Source organism: Lepidochelys kempii, chromosome 4 (assembly GCF_965140285.1).
Source record: "Lepidochelys kempii isolate rLepKem1 chromosome 4, rLepKem1.hap1, whole genome shotgun sequence".
Lineage (NCBI taxonomy): Eukaryota > Metazoa > Chordata > Testudines > Cheloniidae > Lepidochelys > Lepidochelys kempii.
The window spans coordinates 13,974,175-13,998,185 of record NC_136383.1 but is presented as its reverse complement, the minus strand read 5'-3'; the positions used below and the strand labels follow the sequence as shown (position 1 = coordinate 13,998,185).

Sequence of the window (24,011 nt, the reverse complement as noted above, 5' to 3'; positions counted from 1 at the left end):
ATTGTCGCTGCACCAAGAAACTAAACCCACACGTCTGACTCATGCAAAAGGCAGATACCGATGAACGACACAGCCATTAAATTAAAGATTAGCTTGCTCAACATCTGGCACTCTCAACTTCCTCATTATCACTTATATTAATTACTTCAGAAATTACCTTAACTGCCTGTCAGTAATAGCTTCTAAGTTGTAAACCAAATGTAACAAATATTGCACGCAAATGTTCATGTTGACTTAGCATTATGGGAGACTGTTAAACTTCCCAAGCAAAATGCAAGATCCTGTCTGAGGGATTTTATGATCATTCTGCCTGCTGGGAAGGTGGGGTTTATTTTATTATAATGGCTGCTGGGGTGTATTTTGTGCCTTTTTGTCTATATATACACATTTATTGGTGGAGTGAGAGCAGCAGTCTATTAAGAAAATTAAATTATTACATGAGAGAACCCCAGGAGAGAGATGGGCTCTTGGCCTGGGTGTTTTCAAATCGAACTCAACTCTCAAAAAAACCCACTCACTGCTCAGAGTGAGCACAGTAGGTTTGGGGAGGGCATGCTGCATTATTCATACCAAATAAAGAAGTTAAATCCCTGCTTCAAGAGCAAAACAGAACTTAATGCTGGAGTCGTGAGCCACACCTCCATAATTGCAGCAGCAAATCTCAAGGTGATGCTTTTCTCAGGGATGAAACACCCCGATACAGAAATACACATATGGGAGGGGGCCTGGGCAGAGGAAAACTCTGCAACCATCTCCTCATGGAGTGTTGTTTCCCTCCCCTCCTTCTGCTCCCCACTCAGTCATTCCCAGGACATCGCCTAAGGCACAGGGCCATCCATGCTGCCCTTGGCTGCAGCTGCCCCCTGGAAATCCCTTATCTTGAAGAGGGTTCCTATTACAAGGGAGTAAAGAAGGATAAGAGAGCAATAAGCTGTGTTATGTCTTCCTAGCCATCTCTGTGGGGCTGATGGGGAAAATACACCTCCCTGCCCCACTCCCTTCCACACCTGGTCTGCCTGGGCATCAGTCCCAGACCCCTCCCACCAATACTGACTCCAGGAAGACCCCCGTCGCAGGGCTCCTGAAAAGTGGCATGCCCTGAGCATCAGCATTTTTAAACAACAAATATTCTGTGTAGATCCAAGCGTGGAAAGGGAGGGGGGTACTATCACTACCCCAGCAAGCATCCGCCTCCGGGCACACTGCTCCAGTCTGTGTCTTTTCTGCTGTAATGAGTCTGCGGTTTTCATTCTCGGCACAGTCCTAAGCGAGGGCACGCACGTATAGGCCATTGTGCACCTGTTCACTCTGGGGACAGTCATTCTCTCACACCTTTTTAATGACTTTATTCCTCCATCTCCTGCCTAGAGAGGCTACCAGCAGGATATCACTACTGGAGTGGTGCAATTTAACTTCCTCTCAGGAGTCTACTCCACTTTGAGATGGACGTAGAATCAGACAAACCTCTAGGAGTTGGCAGTCCCTTGGTAAGTTGTTTGAAAGGCAATTTTCCCTAGATCTGCGATGTGGTCTGTGACGTGCCAAACGAGGTCAACATCAGCATACAAGAGTTAGCCTAATAAATCAGCTCTACAGATGGATACCTCTACTACTGCGGTCATTACAAGGGGCCAAATCCTGCAGGCGGACAAAACTGTCTCTAGCATCAGTGGGAGTTTTACCTGCATTAAGACTAAGATTTGGTCCTACCTATAGGGAGCCTTTTTATGATTAAACCTTTCTGTCTCCAGGCACAAACATTGATCCTGATAATGGATAAGGCACAGCAAACAGAGTAAGTCTCAGAGGAAAATAAAAGCTGCTCTAGGACAGATGGCAAGACAGGCAGTACCTGGAAGTAAAAAGAGTCGCTCTCCGCGCGGGATCCAGACTGCCTATACCACACAATGCCTTTGTTAATGTCCTGCTGGGTGAAAGAGGTGGTTGGTGTGGCAGCTCTTCCATCAGGCAGATGCTGCCATGAGGCAGCTGGGCCATCTGCTGGCACTGGACCCAGAAGAACGACCTCCCCTAAGAAAGCAGAGGTGAACAGGGAGAGACCATGCATGAGACAAGGAAGCGTGTGTGTCCTTCCCCACAACCAACCGTGCATTCAAAGGGAAAAGTCTTCACCCACTGGCAGCCTCTTCTGTTCACTGGTCTGCCTCTAGATTAAAACACTCCAAAATCACCAGCCTCCAAACACTCGTGTGAAGTAGGGAATCCATTTCCGGAGGTGGGTGACAGGCACAGGGAAGATGCCAAAGATCACATAGGAGGCATATGGCTGAGCCAGCAACCAAACCCATGTTTCCCAAGTGCCACTACACTGCTCCTAGACCACCCTACTTACTCCTATGTGTAGGGAGAGCTGACTCTTTGTAAGTGTTTGTGTCAACATATGGAGTGCACTTGAATTCTTTCTGGCCCAGTTTGTTTGATGCTTTTGTGCACCTTTTAACCCCATAATTTTATTCTTTACTAATTTAATTAAGTGGAAATATTCAGCACATATAGAAATGCTGAACTAATACATTACAACACCCAGTATTATTAGCTGATGTAAAAACACTGCAAAGCTATAGCTTCTGGTCGGAATAATATTCAGTTTAAAGATCCCCTGATATCACACAGAAAACACTCTGCTTATATCAGCTTTTACACACAGCCAGACACATCCTCAGCTGGTGTAAACTGTCCTACCTCCACTGGGTTCAACGCAGCCATGACAATGTTTATCACTGGAGGATCAATCCTGTTATTGATCAACTTTGACCCTCCAAATATATATAGAAGATGATTCTTATCTCTTACTCATGGTGAACAACATTTTACTCCATGAGTAGCCCCCTAACTTCCATGAGATTACACAGAGTCAAGTGCTACTCACTGAAAGGGCATCAAAATGTTGGTCCTAAATATTTTATTTATTTTATTGTGCAACACATAATTCAAAGTTTGTCCAAAATCTCATATATAAATACAAACAAATCAAACAAAAACCTTATGAAAAATGACACGATCAAAACAATAAAACATCTTTTAAAGTAGATTATATCTAACTGATAATCAAATAAGAGACCCATGTGATCTTAAATGTCTTTGTATCACCTCTGAATGGGTATGAGGAGGTTCTCTTGGGATTCATGCATTCCTAACCCTTCATCCGTTCTGACACTAAAGTAAATGATTCTATTACGCTGAAGGTGTAGATTCCTTTGTTCGGTATTTTCTTATAAACGTTTTTGCAACTGACAGTGCTATTCCCATAGGGCTACTGTGATGTCTATTTAATCTAGAATTTATACATTATTTCAAAATGCAAACACCTGGGTTAAATAAACCCACACATTTAGTAAATCAGGTATATATTCAATAACTTCAGAACCAAACTTTGTCGCATGTTCAGAATTATGGCCCGACCCTGCACCATTGACTTCAATAACAGTTTTTCTGTTAATTGCAATAGGAGCATTATGGACATTTTTCCTAATATTAATGGGTTTTATATCACATTTTGTATACAGTTCTAGGGCTAGATCCTCAGCACATAGAGTTTAATAAATTTTAAGGACAGAAAGGACCATCTGGTCAGACCTTCCGCATAACATGATATGTCTACACTGCACATCAAGCCCAGATCTGTGGGACCTGAGCTTGTAGACTCAGTATTTCCAACCCCATGCTTGAGTGTCCATACTGCATTGTAATCTTGGCTTTGCAACCACTACACCTGGATCTCATAGCCATGCTAACACGTCCATACTGCACTATGCAGACCTTGGGTCTATGGCTTGACCTGCATCCACACTGCAAAATGCCCAGGCTTGGCCCTGAATCACGGTGTAATTCAGGCTCTGACCCACCCTCCTAGTGGTTCTTAAGACCAGGGTCCTGAGTGCTTGCTGACTTGAGTCAGACTGATTTGTGTGTGGATGTTAAGGGGTTTTGAGCTCACACTGGAGTCAGAGCCCGGGGTTAGCACACAGTGTAAACATACCCACGCAGACCACAGGACTTCCCTGAATTAATTCCTGCCTCAAGTGTAATAGCTGTGGCTGAACTAGAGCAGATCTTTTAGAAAAACCTCCAATATCTTGATTTAAAAATGGTCGGTGACGGATAATCCACCACAACCCTTGGTAATTATTCCAATGGCTAATTATCCTCATTGTTAAAATTTTTCACCTCATTTAGGGTCTGAATGCGTCTGGCTTCAACTTCCAGCTATTTGATCTTGTGATACCTTTGTTTGCTAGAATGAAGACCTCTCTATCATCAAGCTTCTTTTCTCCAGGTAGGTACGTATAGACTGTGATCAAGTCACCCTTTCCCCTTCTCTTTGATAAGCGAAACAGACTGAGCTCCTTGAGTCTTTAACTATAAGGCATGTTTATCAATCTTTTAGTCATTCTCACATCTCTTTTCTGAACAGTCTCCAATTTTTCAACGTGCTTCTTGAATTGGGGACACCAGAACCGGACACAGTATTCCTGACTTCACTTAAGTCAATGGAGCTATGGTAATTTATACCAGCTGAGGATCTAGCTGGTCCTCAACATTTAATTTTACTCATTTGTTTTAGAGTTACATATAATCTGTGCTAATAATTACATATCGTCCTATGTTTTAGTACTCATGGATAGAAATGTAGTCTGCACATATAGCAAACTCCAGTCTCCCACTGAATCTGTATTTAATTGTGCATTCCACCTCTCTATTGACCTTTGAAAGTATCCCTTGTAGCTACTAATCAAAACCCATACAAATTATTTAGCTCTTTTTGTAGCAATAATTCTCCTTTGCAAAATATTCATTTTAAGCTCTCTTAGTTCATTTCCCAAAATCGCATTTGAATGATGTTTGAGTAATAAAAAAACGCAGGCTTGCATATCATGTTTCTCTCTTATCACTATGTGACATTCTGTACCTCAAAGTAGCATCCTGGAACCCCCATATTCACCATTATGACATGATTATGATCGGTTTTGTACAATGCATGCCTTGGGAGGTATCATTTGAAAAGTCTTGATCTGTTGAACATTAATATCCTTTTGCATTGTGTGTGCTACATTATATGTGCAGTTATGAAGTGTAGCAATGTGTGTTACTGAAATATGTTGTGAGGTTGGAAGACACCCCCAGCCAACCTCTCGACTACAACAGAGGACCAGCCAGACACATCCTGATGGCCCATTAAAGGGAATCCACTCTCCCAAGGGCCATCCCAGAGACTTCTCAAAGAGAGTATGTACGCCATCGAGACTGCCTGACCAATGAAGGTTGCCTAACCACCCCGTCACAGCAAGGATCTTTCTAGTAAGCAGGAAGAAGATATAAAAAGAGAGACAGTGACATCAACACTTGGTCTCTCCCCCACAACTCAATACCTGGAAGAATGTCTCAATGGACCAACTGGGGAAGGGTGGTCCCAGGCTGGAAGGTAGTCCCAGCCTGTGTACTGGGGAACTGTAACCTGCTTGTACTATCTGTCAGGGTGAGACATTGTTTGGTTCAGTTCCTGCTTAGACTAAAAATTTAGGATTTAGAATGAATGTTAACTTTTCTTAAGTTAACTATCTCTGACTTGTGTGCCTACCACTTATAGTCACTTACAATGTATCTTTCTGTCATTAATAAATCTGTTTTGGCTGAAGTGCTTGGGAAATCTCAGCTCAGTTTACAAAGGCTAGCGTGTATCCATTCAACACCGAGGGAGTGGTGAACTAATGAACTTGCACTGCCCAAGGAAGCCTTAAGCAGTGTGGGACAGTATAGTGCTGGGGTGCAAGGCTGGGGGGGAGCCTCCCTATTGGCGATTCATGAGTGGCTGGGACATCATTCATGTAACTCAGTTCAGTGTGTGCCTGCCCGTGGATGTCTGTGTAAATGCAGTGCTGATCAGAGTGTTATAGCTTGACGTCAGCATCACAACGCGAGAGGCAGCCCAGGTTGGTGAGTTCAGCGATCCCACAGTCCAGGTTGCATCTGGCGACCCTGTCACGCACTGAAAACTACACTAATATTCCCCTAGAAGCATGGTCCTTCAATCTAATGATAGGCCTGATTCCGATACTTTACTCACATGAGTCAGTCTCTTAGGATGCCCAATTCCCATTCATTTTACTAACATTACAGACCTGGAGTGAAATCCAGATCCTACTGAAGTCAACTTGCAGTTTTGAGACTGACTTCAATTGGGCCAGGATTTAGCCTCTGGAGTAGCTATTCCCCCACAAATCAGAAGGAAGCATCAGCAAATAAAAATACATAGATGGTTCATTTCTAACTGGTCTGGAACAACAAGAAGCTGAGACTAGAAAATGCACACACATTTCACGGATCTGTAATTCTGCTTGTACTGGAGCCCTATGTTGACCCTTTTTTACTCAGGACCTGTTTTTGTATTTCCTTGCTTTTTCTTAAATTATTATTACCACCACCAGGAATAATATTTCATAGAAAACTTTGAAGATCAAAGGCTCCTGCTGTTTATTTCTCATCTGAAGCCATAAACCTCTGTTTATATAATCACAAATAGTTGTTGTGGAGATATTTACGATGATACATCCAGAGGATTATAACTTCAAATGAGGATTAGGCAGCAGGAGATGAACTCCTAAAGATCAAATTCCTGTTTTCATACGAATATTTCAAATGATTAAAAATGAGACACACGCCTTACCCAGAGACAATATAGGGCATATTTAAATATGAACTGAACAGTAGCACTGTGTTTATCAACATCTTCTGTGAGGCTTCAGCAGCTGTTTAAGAATTAAACCTATTCTAAAAACAACACGGAGAAGAGTAGAGTCTGTGTTGTTAAAGTGACCCTTTCTAAATTGATCTGGTTCAGCAAATTAAAACAATACAGTTTCATTTGGGTCTAAAGCATGTTTAAAGATTATTTGTCCTTGTGAATGAAACAATACATCTGATGGGGAAATTAATGTCGTTCTCTCTTATTCATATTTATTTTCCAGCCCGATGTGCTCTGTTCTCTTTCCCATCCAGCTTCTCCGAATTTGTACCTCAGTCACAAATCCCATTACTTACCACCCTGCCTTCCCCTCAGCCTGTAGAATGCTTTTACCACCTTTGTTTCTATAGACTGTGAAGGCAGCCACTCAGAGATCAGAGCCCACAGTGGGAATTAGGAGATAAGGTTGACATAAGAATTGGTCCAATAGAAGATATTCTCTCACCCGCCTTGTCCTTCTAATATCCTGGAACCAACATGGCTACAACGACACTGCATCACATCATGTTACCATTTGGCAAACAGTGGGTGACATCGTGTTCCCATGAGGGTCTTTGTCCCAGGTCCTCACAAGATACTTGGTGCCCAGCTTCCACTGAAATCAATGGGAGTTAGGTGCCTAAATACCTTTGAGCATCTGGGTCTAACTCCATATTAACTGCCCTGAGCTCAATGCATCTGCAACCATGGACAATGAAACGGAACACGCAGCCCCACCATTTGGGCATTCAGACTGGAATCTAGCCATGACTGTTTTACAAGCTGACGCCCATTTTAACTGGCCAGATGTGGGATTTGGACATCATATGTAAGTATTCGTAGCTGATGGTATTGAAACGCGCACTATAACTAACTGCGTTCTCCAAAGATATTTGATGTGTACAAAATACCATGAAATAATGTCCTTAGCCAGTGCTGAGCATGCCTGACTCCCAGAGAATTAGAAACCTGCACTTCTTCTGTTAAGGGTGGGAGACGCCAGGGAAGGAGAAGGAGCAGCCCAACAGCAATGTCCCCTGGTAGTACAGGATCTACAATAAGTTACCGTATCTTGGCTGGTCCTTGATGATCGTGTAGGTTATCTCAGATTCACTGGCACCAGGCATCTCTGCTTGCAAAATTCTGTTGGTGATCTGCAGCATCCCTCCTTCTGGGACCCACACCAGGGGGTTAGTGACCAGCCGGGGGCCTCCATCACTCTGCAGGGGATTGGGGGTGGGAGGGGGGAAGCAGCAGAGGCTTGGTTGAAGAGCAATGATAATGGGCCAGTGTAAACAAATTTTTAAACAAGAAGGATGAGGTTGAATATTGCAGAACACATGAGGCAGCTGACTCTCTGATTCTCATCTGCTTCAAAGAGGGAAGCTCCCTGTCCTACCAATTCCATTTCCCACCTTGTTTTCCTTCCCACCTTCCACTTTCTCATTCTTCAGTCCCATTTGTGACTTTCTTCTTGTCCTCTTTGAGCCCAGCTTCTCCTGATCGCAAGTCACTCCCTCCCTAATCCTCTCCGTACCATCATCCTCTGTCTCTGTCAATGGCCTTTTCACCTCTTCATTTAAACAGTATTGTCTTCCTTGTCCTTAAGTCCTGGTGCATCTGCTTCCCTTTCTTTCCCTTTGCAGCTTCTCTCTTGTCAGGTTAACCTCCATGACACTGTCAAAAATCCTCACTATCTCCACTGCTAAAACCTTTGTCCAGGACTAGAATACTTGTCTGATGCTATCTCTCCCCCTTTTAAATCCCTTCCCCACACACACTTCTTTGAGGATGGTTATAAACCACACCCTCATTTAAAAACAAGCTATAAATAAAAACACTCTCAACCTTTTTAAGTATCTGTAATTTTCATCATAGTGGAACAGTGACACTTCAATACACACAGGCCCTGGCAATCACTTCAATCTCTCACCCCTTTCACATCTTAGGAAGCATGTCAAAGTATAACACCTTTAGAACCAACAACACGCTGGGGAGAACTTTTCTGATATAGTTCTGCCATTACAAAAGTGTTTGCGAATACATGAAATGACCGAGGGGTTTGGGTGTGGTAGTGTGTCTGGAAGAGACACATAAATAAACCTGATGTTCATAAAATATCAGAGACTATCAGGGTTGGAAGGGACCTTACTTGTGGCACAGGAAGTTTTCCAACTGGAAAATAAATATTTGGGAGCCAAATTTATCCCAAGGCAAAGTCAGTTTTAACAACAGTGACAAGTTCTCAAATACCTCATCCTAGATTACTGGGCTCTAAGGCTAGAGGTGGCCCTTGTGATCATCTTGTCTGACCTCCTGTGTAATCCAGGCCACAGAATTTCACCCAGCAATTCCCGCATCAAGCCCACATTTTGTGGTTTAGCTGGAACATATTTTTAATAAAGACATCCAGTCTTAATTTAAAGACTTCACGTGATTAAGAATCTACCACATCCCTTGGTAAATGTTCCAATGGTTAATTACCCTCAGTGTTAAACATTTATGCCTTATTTATAGACTGAATTCACCTAGCTTCACCTTCCAGTCACCTTATTATACCTTTGTCTACTAAATTTAAAAGTGCTCTCCTATCAAAAATTGTCGCCCCGTGTAAGTACTTATAGACCATGGTCAAGTCACTTCAATCTTCTCTTTGATAAGCTAAATGTATTGAGCTTCCTAAGTCTTCCACTGTAAGGCAGGTTTTCCAAACAATTCTTATAGCTCTTCTTTTGAAACCTTTTCAATTTTTCAACATCCTTCTTGAAGTGTGGACAGCAGAACATGTCACAGTGTTCCAGGAATGGCTTCATTAATACCATATACACTGGTAATAACACTCCCCTCCATCTACTCGATATTGCCCAGCATTACAGCCAAGAATCATACTAGCCGTCTTAGCCACAGCATGACATTGGCAACTCCTCTTCAGCTGGGCTATCCACCAGGACCCCTATATCCTTTTCAGTCACTACTTTCTAGGCTACAGTCCCGCACATCCTGTAAGTGTGACCCACATTCTTGGTTCCTACCTGTATGACCTCACATTTGGCTGCATTAAACTGCATGTTGTTCAAATAAACCCATTTTACCAACCAATCCAGATTGCTCTGTATAACTTAACTGTCCTCACTGTTTACCGCTTCATCAAGTTTTATGTTAGGTATAAACTTTATCAGTAATGATTTTATATTTGCTTCCAAATCATTTATAAAAATATTGAACAACACTGGACCAAGAACAGATCCCTGCAGGATCTCTGCAGGTCCCCATTAAAACACCCCCATTGTATGATAACTCCCCCCTTACAATTACTTTTTGAGATCTACCAATCAAATTTTAATGAATTTAATATTGATTTTGCATAATGCAATTTTTTTAAATCAGAATGTCATGTAGTCCTAAGTTTTACATCATTTAGGATCAGCAGATCCCCTAGGACAAATGACCGCTTTATTCTTTAAAAGAATTGAGCAGAAGTAAGACAGGACTGATTGCCAGCAAAGGAGAACCCTAACAATACCCATGGCAACTTTCCACCCGTCTTCAAGTGTCAGTGATGTCACGGCACTTATGGAGTTTAACATCAAAGCATAAATCAGCAGCAGGAAATTACCAGCTTGAAAGGGTCAGAGAAATTACCAGATTTATTATGGCAGGGGAGAAATGAGAGAGCAGCCGTGCTTCAGAATACTTTAAGGGCGAGGGCCAAAATGCACTGTATGAGAAGAAAAAATTTCCAAGAAAATGTTAATTAAAAGTAAGGTCACAGTTCCAGAGCAACAATGGCATTTCCTCATTTCGAAGGGATGGATGAATGAATGAAGGGCTCTTCATTCCCCACAATAAATCATTCAGTCATTTTTCAATAACATTCCCGGCTGGCTTTGATGCTGTGATTCAACTAATTAATAAAAATGTACTCAGCAAAAGGTTCCTTCTTGCTTGCTAATCCTTTTATTTTGTAAGTGACAAGTTATAGCTAGGCCAGAGTCAGTTCTCCTGCAGAGGTCAGCGACAACTGGAATCATGTCAGATTTTTGTTTACTGGTGGTAAGGCTGATCGTTACATTTCCACTGTGTGTGTGCGCGTACCCACACGCATGAATTCGAATGCACCTTTTGTGAGTACTGAACAGTCCTGAAGACTAAAGTCCTCTCTATTTAACCACTCAGCAAGTATAGCACAGGCTATTGCTGGTCATGCTTCCGCCACACTGCCTTGCCAATGTGCCTCAACCCCAACCTGGCTGAATCGCCCCTAGTGGTGAGAAGGTAGTTCAGTCTCTATGCCCGTTCAAATCTGGGCCTTCCTGCTGAAACTGCCCACAAGAGATACTCATCCACTGCGAAATGAACCGAGACTATCAGCCCTTACTAAACTGAACATCACACAACCATCTGATCTAAGTATCTTTTGGCCACCTGGAAGGCAAAGGGTTCCATATCCCATTACCCAGGCTGATACCTACAACAAACACACAACATGCAGCCAGGTCTAACTCCCGCTTTGGCTGATCTGATGCTGTCAGATGGCACATTTTCTAGGGTGTGGACTCACTGTTTCCCAATAGAGCAGGGGTCTCAAACTCAAATGACCACGAGGGCCACATGGGGACTAGTACATTGGCCCGAGGGCCGCACCACTGACCACCCCCCAACCCACTGCCCTGGCCCCGCCCCCACTCCACCCCTTCCGTGAGGCCCCACCTCTGCCCCGCCTCTTCCAACCCCTTCCCTGGAAGATTAAGTGACTTGGCCAAAGTTATATAAGGAAGTCAGTTGTAATGGTTGGGTTCCACAATACACAATAGCAGGACTGCACAAATCTGACCTCTTCTCAGGTGGACAAATCCTTGACTTTTTGACGACTCTTATCTTATGACACCACACATTATTGAAATGATTGTTACACAATGTATAGTGTCTGACATAAAAATTGTCTGCCACAATGCATTCTACTTTTTTTGTTTTTTAAAAGTGATGTGATTTAAAAATAGATACTGCACCATAATTTTCTTTACCACCGCATTCCCTGTACTTAGAATGGGAATAACACAACTACAGGTGGGAACATCCAGTTTTTAATAAAAATGGAAGAATTAAATTAAAATAAATAATAATAATTGTTAAATTTTAGGGATCTCTTCTCAAATATCTCTAGGAACATGATTAAATATTAAGAAGGGTCAAGTATTAAGTAAAGTTTATTAAACTTCAGTGATCTTGATAGCTTTGGGATGTTGATCAGCCATGAACTCACCGCACTCAATACCTCCCCATCCCTTTAAAGCTGAAGTCAGCAATTCAAACACTTTGTTAACTAAGCCTTTTAATTTATGTAGGTTTCTTTTCCTGATAGTTTCCTGAGATCCATTCATTTTCCAGATGCATCCACTCTTCTCACAATTTAGCATGGACTGTGTAATACTAACTTACTGTGTCGGGCACTCACAGAAGAGCTCTTTTTTCCCAAACACCAAGCTGTCCTGTTTTCTCCTCCACTGATGTTACTTAGCTACATAACCTAACCTCTGGTCAAATGAATAACCCACTTTAAAGCCAGTCATAAATGAGCCTCAATCACAACCCCAAACCCAAACACCTCCACACTTTGGGGACATTTGACTCCTTATTACAACCCCAAACCCAAACACCTCCACACTTCAGGGACATTTGACTCCTTATCTGGATCAGAACTTTGCCTCTGGCCCCTAATTTTATAATTTGCTGGCCCAAATCCCCTAATCAGTGCACCCTCAGACTTTGGGGGAAGTTTGGATCCAGATGTGAACTTTTTAGCTGGGGGCCCATGTCCAATATCATACTATTGCCTGCAGATTGCTACCAGCCTCTCAGCACCCCTTCCTCCAGGGAGTGAGGGTAGAGTCAGGCCCCCCTCTTCTCACATGTCTATTGCTCCCACCGCAAAAAAGAATGGTGCATTTTCAACTCTCAGACTGCAGCTACAGATGAACTGAAACAGGAACTATTTAGCTAAGCTGAACCACTAAAGTGGAACCATTGTGGGTCTACAAACCAAAACACCAACAGACAAGATTTTGCAAACCCAAACCCAAACCCAACCTGCCACTTTGCCCCTCCCTTGCTGCACCCCTGTCAGCAATGTCTGGTCTCTAACCTCTCCCCCAGATATACTGCTTTTATAAACTACTAGCTTGGCCACTGCAGAAAGGAACATACCTTTGGAGAAATCTTAATGTGGAACAGGATATTCTGGAAGTGGTGCCCATCATTCACTTGCAGAAGAACCGTATCATCCCGACTGTCAGAACCATCATGAGCGTACCGTAGGAGTCCATTCGCCAGGTCATCCAGATGGAATACTTGGGCTGCAGAAGCTGTGTCCCCTGGAGCTTTGACCAGCTGGCCATGACGTGGAGCATCTAAAACCATCACTGCTACATCCTGGGGATTGTCATTGTCTCGAATATCAAGCAACATGTTTGTTATTGATCCAGTATCCCCTCTGCTGATAAAGAGGACTTCATTCCTTAGCACGTAGGGGGCCTGAAACATAAACACAGCTCTTAGCTGTTTGCTAAACAACAGTGCTCTAATGCTGTTGGAAGTCTGGAAGTAAGGTGTGGGGTAGGGAGATTAATTCCCTTCATGTGCTGGAAAGCCCCTATTTGTAAACAATAGGAATTCACTAACTGCACGTTTCCCCAGAAGGGTAGAACTTAAGACTATCTTGACGAATTTAATTACATTAGAAGGTGGGATTCTCACACTGCAGCAAGCTGAACAAAAAGCCTCAGGACATTTATGCATAAAGAATGTAGTTACCTGCTCACGGTCTGTATCCCCTTTGCTGCTCTGCTTGGATAGCTCAATAAGAACCTCAAGGGACAAGGCCTGGTTTTGCTAAAGTCAATGGGAACTCCGAGCAATAACTGATTTCCAGATCTTTTCCCCCTGATTTTGGTAGAGCTGCCCTAGTGCCTAGTTACAACCCTCTCGCTTGCCCAATGACCAAGAAGGAGAAGGCATCATTCCTATCAAGGAAAGGCTATAATGAGGAGGAAAACGTACATAAAAATATGACCTGAAACTTCATGGACCAGACAATGCCGCCTCCTCTTGCACATACTGGGTAATGGCTCTAGATGTAGCCCAAGAGAAGAGTGCCGCCTTTTGCATTCACCACTTCCCATTTCTGCAGCTCCTAGGCGTTCCGTGGAGGTCTCCCATACAGGTAATGACCAGGCCCACCATGCTTTGCTTTTGTAGTAAAATGAAATTGCAGTCCCAGGTGGTATGGCAACATCATTATTAATCATATTTATCATGGTAGTGCTCAGGCAGCAACCGAGATCAGGGCCGCCTTGCGTTACGCACTGTACAAGCACAGAGCAGCAGACTATCCCTGCTCCGAAGAGCTTAAAATCTACCAGACAAGACAGACAGGTTAGGGGAAGGGCATATAACGCAGATCACTGTTTCATTATAACCGGTTACGTATCTGGGTAAATGTGTTTTCTTCAGGTTTCAAGTGTCCCTTTATCTAGGAAACAGGCAACATGAACCTTTAGAAAAGGGATTTTTTTTTCTAATCAAAACCCAAAGCCAAAGAACACAGATTGTCTCCACCTGTTGTCTATTGTCACCTACTTTAAATTGCAAGCTCTTAGGGACAGAGACTATCTTTTCGTTCTGTGTGTGTATAGTGCCTTTCATCATGGGGCCCTCACCCTGGTTGGAACCTGTAGGCACAACCATAATACAACTAAATAATAATCTTAGTTTAATATCCCTCTGCTGAAATAGGGGTTCTTTTTAGAACAGCACTTCTTCTCAGACCCACTCTTTTCCTCAAAAACAAAGGTTATTAAACCGATGATATTGTCGTATAAGGAACACTGCTGCAAACGCACATGATACAGACTATGGGTACTTATCTATTCCCTGACATGCAAATTAAAAAGAAATCTAAAGGGATGGCTTCACACAGACAAATGACTCCATGTGACACCTAATGGCTGGGAGACCTCAGCTTATGTTACAGTGTCTCAGTGGAAGTGACTGAAGGGAGTAACATGGGAATGCACAGGGTTTCATTATTCTGCTGGTGAAGAAGTGAGTCTGAAGCAAAAAGCCACCTCCACTTGGCTGGGCTTTTGATCTCTTGTCCAGCAGACAAAATGAGAATTAAGCAGCACAGACTTTGGACTAAATTTGGCATGGGCATAAGTAGGTCCAACTTCCACTGAAGTCAACGGAATCATGTCTCCTTATGCGGGGACTGAATTTGGCCCATTGTCTCCAAAAGAATCAGGCAATAGCATTCTTAAACTCTTCACCTCAGCTAGTGTATGAAGTGTTTGTACAGACACAGACCCTAGGGCCTGACCCTTAGAAGTCACTGGAGTTGGAACTGACTTCAATAGGCTTTGGATTAGACCTCTAGTCCTAGCTCACCTAAGTCTCTACTCTGCTTCCACTCAAACCAATGGGAGTTCTACTACTGACTTCAACAGTTATAAGACTAGGCCTGTAATGAAATATTTTCTTGCTGCGCAAAGTACAAGGCCGCCAAATAATGCTCAGACATATGTTTTATGGAAAACAAATTCTATTTATAGATTGGACCAACCCGGCTACACAACAGCTTTAACTCCAGGGCAAAGGGGTACCTAACCTCCATCTTGAAGACATTACATAACCTGGGAAGAAGTCCGGTTACAGTCCAAATTTTACCAGTTTCAAATTAGTTATCTAGTTCTTTCTTGTAAGGAGCACTGTTGAGTTGTATAAGTTATTGTGTAAGCTATTAATTTAGCCCACATAGAAAATAATGCTTAAAAGCAAGAAAACACAATCAAGATATTTAAAAAAAAAAAATCCTCAAGTTACCATTAAAGGGCCCAACCCTGCGAGGTGCTGAATTCCTACTGACTTCACAGGATCAAGAGACTATGGGTCCCCCAAAAAGAAAAAACCTTCTCAAACTGGAGGATTTATTCCCTATCAGGAACACTAAATAGATAAATAAAATGGTCACCAATGCTATACATAGTGAGGATGTCAGTAGTTCAATGTGCCAACATTTCTGCTTTGGAGCGGTGTTGCAGCTGGTTGTGATCCTACATAATTAGCCTAAAACACAGCATAGCACTACAGCCTGAAATCTGAACCTAACTGGAGAGATTAAAGAAACTTTTATATATTTCTTAAATGACTCACGATTAAGGGTGCGGAGTCAGGCAGACAAGAGTCAACACTAAAAGACTGTGGCTCTGATTCTCAGTAACACTAAGGCTGTTTTACACTGCTTTGATGATATAAAGAGGCCTTGAAGTTTATGATTCTCATTCTCCTTTACACTGGCCAGACTGGTGTAAAACAGCCTTTGTTTAAATGAGAATCAGGTCCCATAAGAGTATAAGATGTGATTACCACTACTGATTGGCTAAGAATTGCGTACCCAGCTAATCTGTGCTAAAACATCCAATTAATTTTGTAACCCTGTCCTCCTTTCACATACTTGTTTCTCTCATCCACCTTTTATATTTTGTGTTTCAGACTGTAAGCTCTATGGGGCATGAACCTCTTTTGCTATATGTTTGTACAGCCCCTACCACGATGGGGCCTCAACTTAGTTGAGGCCTCTAGGCAATAGCAGTCTACAGATATTAAATAATAATGATAGTAAAATAATCATATACAATGGGAACACAATGGACTATAAGCTCAACATGAGTAAAAGTGGTGAGCAGTTTAAGGGGTACATAAATGACTGCAGAGACATTTAGAAATCTCTTTTGCTCTGTTTGTTCCTACTAGTCTACTTAATCAGCAGCCCGGAAGCAGACACTCTTACTACAGGCTTTCAAGTGCAAAAGATTCTCCTGTAGAGATCAATAATGACTCCGTTGAAGTGGAATAAACGTCTAGATCATCCACTAACTGTAAGACTATTTTAAAAAGTAAGTGACTCTCAACCTTAACGTTAGAAGAGCTGCCGTTCTGCTATACCATAATAATTGTGCACAGCACTACAGTCCTCAGTGGCCCAAATTCTGCTCTCACTTAAACTGTTTTTACATGGTGTAATTCTATTAAATTAAATGGAGCTTCTCCTAATTCACACCCGTGTAAATGAGAGGAGAATCCAGCCCTGTGTGTCTCTGGTATATCCTCTTTGGCCTGAAGAAATTCAGATCGACTGACTTTTGCTCAGGTTCATTTGTTATTGTTACAAGATACCAAGTTTCTCTTGTAAATTTAAAATCTATATAAAAAAAATCAGGGATTTCTTCAGCTTTGTTATATTACCTGTGTCGACAGTGCTTGCACGGTGATCATCTCTAACTGGGAGAAGAACCGCTGGTCGCTGACCTTCAAGGAAAACTGACCTTTCCTAAACAAGTCCCCCGCATAAAAATAGAAGAATATTAATGGATGAAATGTGCTTGTGGAACAGAAGAAAGACAAAATACTATATATTCAAAGAGGAATGAGTAGATTAGTGGCAGGTGAACTTAATACTTCTGCAATTAGGTTTATATAGTATCTTCAGTAAAGTGCATTCACAGTACATAATATACTCCAATTTCCCTTTGCCTATTATTATCTACAGTAAACCAGTATGTCCAAAATTCAAAAAACTAGTCTCCATTAAAGAATACTGGGTGGGATTTTCAAAAGCACTGAAGTGACTTTTTGAAGACCACGCAGAAAGAAATCTCTAGCTCAATAGAAAACCACATGCTCCTGCCCCTTCTCTCATCAGAATTAGCTTACATTTTTAAGTGCTTTGAGATTCTGACATGAAGAGTGCTCTGAAAGTAAAAAATTATTATTGACAACAATGGGCCAAATTCTGCTCTTAGTTACACAGGTGTAAAACTGGAATAACTCCACTGATTCCAGCCCACACACTAGAGCTTATTCTGGTTGCAGGGTGGTGTAACCGAGTGTGGAATTTGGCGCTCAGTCTCATTCAGGCACATATGAGTGGCAGTCAGTAGATGCAATTTCCTCAAACATTACAGATCTGAACACACCCAGGTACTATACACGAAGTAAGGGAACATACTGTCAGGACCTAAAAAGCAAGAGCATGACGTCAGCAGTGGCTAAGCGCAGGTCATGCTGGGATGTGGATCTACATAATTATTTGAATATTTTCCTGTCGGTATCAAATAACTATGTATCACAACCACCCTTAAAACATCAACATTTACCGCCACCATCACCGTATCCCAAGCATGGGAGCTACACTTGCTCCCACTGAATCCAACAGCAAACTCTCATTCAATTAAACGGAAGCTGGAGCATAGTTCTCTCCTATTCTAAACACGGAGTGAAATGTGCGGCCTGTGATACCATGGTACAGCAACTTTGGTACTGTGATGGAAACATTGCAATGCGCCTCACAGAAAGCAGTTTCGGTGCTGTGCCGACTGACAGGTGAGTAACTCTTCGAGACGCATCCATCGTTGCGAGACCAAGAGATCAAAACAAAGACACACTCAGTCACCTGGATTTCTCTTTGCTGTGCACAAAGCGGACTCTCTTCTCCTTCACATCCTTCCAACTGAAGTGGTCACCTTTGTCCAGTTGCACATCTTTCCCATTCTCCATTATCACTAGCCTGCCATTGGTGGGAGAGCGGACCACATGGAACAGCAGCTCTCCATCTTGGTCACCCAGGTCACGTGCATCCATGAAGGACAAGTCTAGTGGCTTTACCCCACCAATCCCTACTGTGAGTGAACCATTCACCTGGGGAGCAGACATATCTGTACTGGCTAGAAACAAGGGGAAAACGTCATTAATACCTAATGACAGGTTTCAGAGTAACAGCCGTGTTAGTCTGTATTCGCAAAAAGAAAAGGAGTACTTGTGGCACCTTAGAGACTAACCAATTTATTACCAGCAGGAGAGTGAGTTTGGGGGGGGGGGAGGGTGAGAAAAAACCTGGATTTGTGCTGGAAATGGCCCAACTTGATGATCACTTTAGATAAGCTATTACCAGCAGGACAGTGGGGTGGGAGAGGTATTGTTTCATGATCTCTGTGTGTATATAATGTCTGCTGCAGTTTCCACAGTATGCATCCGATGAAGTGAGCTGTAGCTCACGAAAGCTCATGCTCAAATGAATTGGTTAGTCTCTAAGGTGCCACAAGTACTCCTTTTCTTTTTATTAATACCTAAGACATGCTCTCACTACATAATCAGAGGCAATGTTTATTTGTCTCTCTGTCCTCCTAGACGTGCATGTTTGCTGCTGCCCTCTGCTAGATACTAGACCAGACTCACCTAATATCACTCTCATTACTGGAGGTCACAGTGGTCTAGAGGAATGACCACAGAGTAGAGTATCAGGAGGGACCGATTTCTAATCCAGGTTCTGCCACAGACTGTGTGAGCTCAGACAAGACACTTCTTATCTCTGTATCCCTATCTGTAAAATGGGAACAACCACCCTTACTGATCTACCCTTCAGAGGTATTAATTAGTTCATGTCTACATGGTGCTTTGTACATATAAAATGCTATGTATCATTGTTGCCTCAGTAATGTATTTTTTCCACATGGTTTTATTCTGCATCCACGAATGATGGGAGACGGGGCTGCGGGGAACATGCTGCAGCTGAAGAGAATTATCCCTAACTATACAAATTAACTTTACTTGGAATGCCAGCTGCATGCATTTTCCTGAAAAGAAACATTACAGAGAACTAGCTTTCTACTCCTTTTAATAGCCAGTCCGTGAACAGCATGGAGTGTCTGTACAAAACTTGAGTTTCAAAAATACTACTAAACAAGTGCTACCTCTCGACCCAAAAACCTGTCAGAAAAACACCAGTTAAGTTCCCTTATCCACCATGGGAGGAACTCACCTTCACACACTCTGGTCCTGGTGTTGCCATAAAAACCATGAGCACAGTAAGAAACACAAAGCTTGTTCTTCAGAAACATGGTGGCATCACAGAGGTGGCACTCACTGGCATTGTCACACTCCAAGCATCCCACGGGGCAAGCTGAGATGGATGGGAAGGCACAACCTCATCAGGCACCACAAACAATGCAAGAACTGATATGTGCAGGTGTCCCAGTTCTTAGATTAGGAAACAACTACTCCCATTACTACCTTGCCTAATGGTAAAAAATGACCCAAACTGTATCTACAAGTGCTAACACACCCACTCACAAATACACAGAGAGTGGTGTCCTTGGTAGGAAGCTTTTACCAGTGTGAGATTCATTGCTGGTTCTACTAGTATTCCCCCATTTAACATAGGAAAGCTCTCTCACACTGACAATCTTTCAAAACAGAAGAATGTTTTAAGTGGAACCATGGTTAGCTTTGCACAAGTGAAAAATCTGGCCGTGCACTCAGATCCTGCACAACTAGCTAATCTGAACGTACAGGAGAAAGCTGTAACAGAGTGGATCTATTACATAACAGTGAATATTATTTTCATTATGGGCAAATGTCATAAGTAGAGGTTCACTAAAACCAGAGTTGCTGTTTGCATGGAATTTCACTCTATCCAAACTCATCGTAAGTGGGTTCTAGGGTAGGCATAGCCTATTCCTTAATTCTCAATCTGATTTCACCGAGTCAGCAATGAGTTTCATATCACTGCATGTCAATGGTGCTCTCTGTTTGCCTAAACCACCATGTGAGAATTAACAGTTCACAGTGTTTAAAGAGTTGCACCCTCAATCCCATCCCACCTTCTCACCCCAGTTCTGTTCACCTGTGCATTTCTGTTCTGCACGGTCTGCATAATATCGCTTCCCACAGTCCAGGACACAGTGTGTTTGCAAGAGGAAAAAGGGAGCTTCACAACGAGCGCACTCATTTGGATGGTGACACTGGAGGCAATGGTCATCACATCCTGAAAACCATTTGCAAAACCAAAACAATTAACTACCATCTATGTACTAGCAACTAGACCTTTTATGGCTGCCTGCACAAAAGCGAGATATGCCTAGGTCTACGACATTAATACCTATATGTCTAAAGAGACACATTGCATGTAGGGGGTTTGGAGGCTGACGTTAGGGCATGCCTTCAGAATCAAAAACTTGCTATACACACAAATGAGAATTAGAGAGAGACTGAAAAACAAACTAGGGAAGCATGGCACCGTACTGATAGCTAGAAGCAGTTTCACAGAGACTTACGTTGGCATGTGTCTGATTCCCTGTAGAAAGCTAATGGGCACTGTTCAACACAGGCCCCATCCTGCAGAATGTAGCCATCCATGCACTGCAGACAGTCAGTCCTTGCGGGGCCTTTACAAGCATTACAGCTCCAGTCACACTCTGGAATCAAGAAAACACCAAAACGTCTGCGTGCACATCCAGCACTGTACACGCGTTTAACACATTAGGCAGCTGTCCGCTGTGGAAGCCTAATCCCTAGCAGCAAAGGGTAAAGCAAGGACAGTGTAATAGATGTAAAATAATAAAGATTTCTAGTATGGGGCCTTCTTCTAACAACAGGAATTCCCCTCTTCGGCTTCACATTCCCTAATTACGTTAAACACAGGTATTGTTCAGTGTTTGGACCTGCTTATCAGTGATGCAGCTTTGCAGCCAGAGAAGTCTGCTCTTGTCCCTTAGGCACCAGTAGGTCCTTATTTGCCAATGCTAAGCATTAGTATTTATCCACATAAATCCTCAATCTCTTATCTTGCACAGACTGGAACTGCTGGGATGCCGAAAGCTTTCCCAGTTCAAACTAACCAAAGAGGAAGGTCACTCATTGAAAAGAGTCCTCAGGCCAGAAACATAGCAAATACAGTTAGGCCCAATTCCACCTGCAGATTCCCAGGCATGGCTCCTGCCGCCTTTAGTGGAGACCGCGTGCATGTGTCCGTGTCCGCCAGGGCATAATATGACCTATAATATTATTATTTATCGTACAGTAGCACCTCGATCAGGGCATCGTGGTGCTAGGCCCTGTACAAATACATCATTCAAGACAATCCCCGCTCTCAAAAGCTTATAGTCTAAGTAGACAAGATGGACAATGAGGAGGAGGGGAAACAAAGGCCTAGGACGGTGAGGTGACTTGCCCAGTGTCACATGGTAGATCTGTGGCAGACAGGTAGAACACTCTCAGTCCAGTGCCCTGTACACTGCTTCTCTACAGTACTGAAATATCATCAGACTCTCACTACCTAGTTAAACGAAGCATAGAGAGAGCCAGTCAGAAATAACTATCTAATAACAATTGATTTGCAATAGTGCTTTGAATGGTGGTGGTAGACGATAAGGCTACATCGTCCTCAAACTACATTTCCAGTACGGAATATTATCTAGGAGAGTTTTGGAAATCTCTCAAGTCTTCTAAATCTTTCTCAATATTTGTTGTTGTTGGTCAGAGATGTCGTATTTATAAGCCAGAGATACTCAGGTCAATATACAAGACCCTACATGCACTCAAGACAAAAAGATTTAAAATGTTAACCTCATTCATTATTCCATTGAGTGGCGACTGAAAGAATTGCTAAACCCGACCCTTGGAAAGTTTGATGGCTCACTTACTAAATCATTTACAAAGGAAGGGTTTGCAATAATCTTGAGGATTTTTTTTTTAACTGAAAACTGAAGTATGTGACAGAGGGCGGCTGAAAAAAGATAACAGAAAAAAATCTGTTCAGTAATAGACCCCCTAAGCAGACCATTCTGCAGCCATCCTAATGGCTATTTTTAAATAGAAAATATGCGTTTTTCACCTCTGCAAGTCTTGGTGGAGAAATCAAGATAATACTGCTGAGTGCAGTTTTCATACTGGCATTCACCAAACAACAGAACCTTGGCTGAGTCTCTGCATGATGTACAACCCATGGCCGACTCACAACCCAAACAGTGGACACTGCAAGCTGTAGAGAAATTAAGAACAAAAAAAATCACTGCAATTACTGAAGCACTAGCCAAATGAGGTTAGATTTACCTGAAGCGCCACTATTCAATGTTCTCTTGGAGAATCTGCTGGGGTAACTCTTCATAGCTTTCCCTGCTTACCATCCCCAAGCCCTGCTTCATGGCTACCCTCCATCTATCCAAAAGGGAGTTCTGGACATATCTCCACATAGGACTTAATGTTGCTCTGAGTGTCTACCAATCCTTGGAGGTTTTTAAGGCCTGGCTTGCCACTTGAGAGCAATTTAAAATATTGCTTTCTCCCAGATGGACAAAGTTTGCGTACTAATAATCTGATGAACCACCAGAGTCAATCATGGAACTTGGAATTCAAATCCCTGTATCCAGGTGTTCTTAAAGCATTTTTCTCCTTTCACCTTGAGTAACTTAAATTTAACCCGTCCAGTTCTTATTCATAGACTCAGAGTTCTGAAGGCCAGAAGGAACCATCAGGATCATCTAGTCTAACCTCTGCATAACACAGGCCATAGAATTTCACCTAAGTGTTTCACCAAGTGTTTTACATTTTGCTCGAAATGTGGGATGTCGTGGAGTTTACAGAAACAGGAAGCAAAATCTGACGGTTCAGCTGGACAAGGTGCAACACCCAGAGGTTCAAAATATTTTGCTCCAGGATGTTGGGAGTCTGAATTTCTCAGCATGATGCAGGTGCATTCAACATGAATGGCACAGCTCTTGACTATCCTTGACAGAACAAGGAGCAATGGTCTCAAGTTGCAGTGGGGGAGGTCTAGGTTGGATCCTAGGAAAAAGTATTACACTAGGAGGGGTGGTGAAGCACTGGAATGGGTTACCTAGGGAGGTGGTGAAATCTCCATCCTTGGAAGTTTTTAAGGCCTGGCTTGACAAAGCCCTGGCTGGGATGATTTAGTTGGGGATTGGTCCTGCTTTGAGCAGGGGGTTGGACTAGATGGCCTCCTAAGGTCTTTTCCAACCCTGATATTCTATGTTTCTATGATCCCACAGCAAAACTTTAATAGCAAAGTGCTACAAAAGAGTGGAAAGCAACTTTGGGTACGTCTCCACAGACAAAAAAAAAAACAGCAGTGAATCTCAGAGCCTGGGTCAACTGATCCGAGCTCAAAGAGCTCGCGCAGGGGGTGGCTAAAATAGCTGTGTAGATGTTTGGCCTCAGACTGGAGACCCTCCCCACCTCGTCAGCTTTCAGAGACCAGGCTCCAGCCCAAGCCCAAACGTCAGCACGGCTATTTTTAGCCCTGCAGTGCAAGCCCAAGTCAGTTGACCCATGCTCTGAGTCTTGCTGCTACAGGTCTTTTCTGCCATGTAGACGTACCCCTCATAGCATCTAGCCGATGTACAGAGAGAGTCCACTATGG

General features: G+C 42.8%; 1 protein-coding gene across 5 annotated transcripts in view; it reads right to left on the bottom strand.

Moving 5' to 3' along the window:
• FRAS1 (Fraser extracellular matrix complex subunit 1) overlaps positions 1–24,011 on the bottom strand; it is a 299,449-nt gene that overhangs the window by 91,557 nt on the left and 183,881 nt on the right. For 4 of the 5 annotated variants that reach the window (XM_073340462.2, XM_073340463.2, XM_073340467.2 and 1 more), the window contains 9 exons: positions 22,467–22,613; positions 20,908–21,048; positions 20,478–20,618; positions 19,614–19,754; positions 18,249–18,519; positions 17,042–17,126; positions 12,947–13,273; positions 7,809–7,962; positions 1,853–2,031 (listed from right to left, as the gene is read on the bottom strand). In XM_073340462.2, the coding sequence (XP_073196563.2) occupies positions 1,853–2,031; positions 7,809–7,962; positions 12,947–13,273; positions 17,042–17,126; positions 18,249–18,519; positions 19,614–19,754; positions 20,478–20,618; positions 20,908–21,048; positions 22,467–22,613 (1,586 nt within the window). The remainder of the gene's footprint in view (positions 1–1,852; positions 2,032–7,808; positions 7,963–12,946; positions 13,274–17,041; positions 17,127–18,248; positions 18,520–19,613; positions 19,755–20,477; positions 20,619–20,907; positions 21,049–22,466; positions 22,614–24,011) is intronic. The other variant, XM_073340465.2, reaches the window with a different exon arrangement.